We start from the raw sequence: 683 nt of genomic DNA on the forward strand, positions 1-683 counted from the left end.
TTTTTTTTTTTTTTTTTATCGCGTTAACTGCTGAAACCCCTTGCAGGCCTGGCACCGTGGCCCTGCGGGAGATCCGGCGATACCAGAAATCCACGGAGCTGCTGATCCGCAAGCTGCCCTTCCAACGCCTGGTACGGGAGATCGCGCAGGATTTCAAGACTGACCTGCGCTTCCAGAGCGCTGCCATCGGGGCGCTGCAGGTGAGACCCCACCCCACCCAGCGCCTCAATACCTGGGGGGGGGGAGGATATCGGGGCCACGTAAGTCTCCCAGAAATGTTCCCCCCCTCCCCGCCCTGAGGCTGCGGCTTTCTCCCGGCAGGAAGCCAGCGAAGCGTACCTCGTGGGCCTCTTCGAGGACACCAACCTCTGCGCCATCCACGCCAAGAGGGTCACCATCATGCCCAAGGACATCCAGCTGGCCCGTCGCATCCGCGGCGAGCGGGCTTAGGGTGGCCGGCGCCGGGCGGTAGGAGAGACTCCGGGGTGGGATGGAGGCGGGGGGTGGGGGGGGAACGCTTGGGCTGGGGGTTTCTCCTGCTCCTGTGTGTAGCGGCTGGGACACGTCGCGAGAGCTGACGACGTACAGGCAAAAATAACACATGACTTCTGAGGGGTTTATGAGACTTTTTTGGATTTTTTTTTTTCTCCCCCCCTTTTTGTACACTTACTTTTTTTTTTTTT

General features: G+C 59.7%; 1 protein-coding gene across 1 annotated transcript; it reads left to right on the forward strand.

The window, feature by feature from the left end:
• Positions 1-29: 29 nt before the first annotated feature.
• LOC103906317 (histone H3.3) lies at positions 30-477 on the forward strand (the record flags this gene model as incomplete). The annotated part of the gene is made up of 2 exons (XM_009288190.1): positions 30-200; positions 322-477. Coding segments are annotated over 2 exons (300 nt in total), but the record flags the coding sequence as incomplete, so codon positions are not given.
• Between the last annotated feature and the right edge of the window lie 206 nt (positions 478-683).

Source organism: Aptenodytes forsteri, unplaced genomic scaffold (genome assembly GCF_000699145.1).
Source record: "Aptenodytes forsteri isolate BGI_AS27 unplaced genomic scaffold, ASM69914v1 Scaffold553, whole genome shotgun sequence".
NCBI classification, from domain to species: Eukaryota; Metazoa; Chordata; class Aves; order Sphenisciformes; family Spheniscidae; genus Aptenodytes; species Aptenodytes forsteri.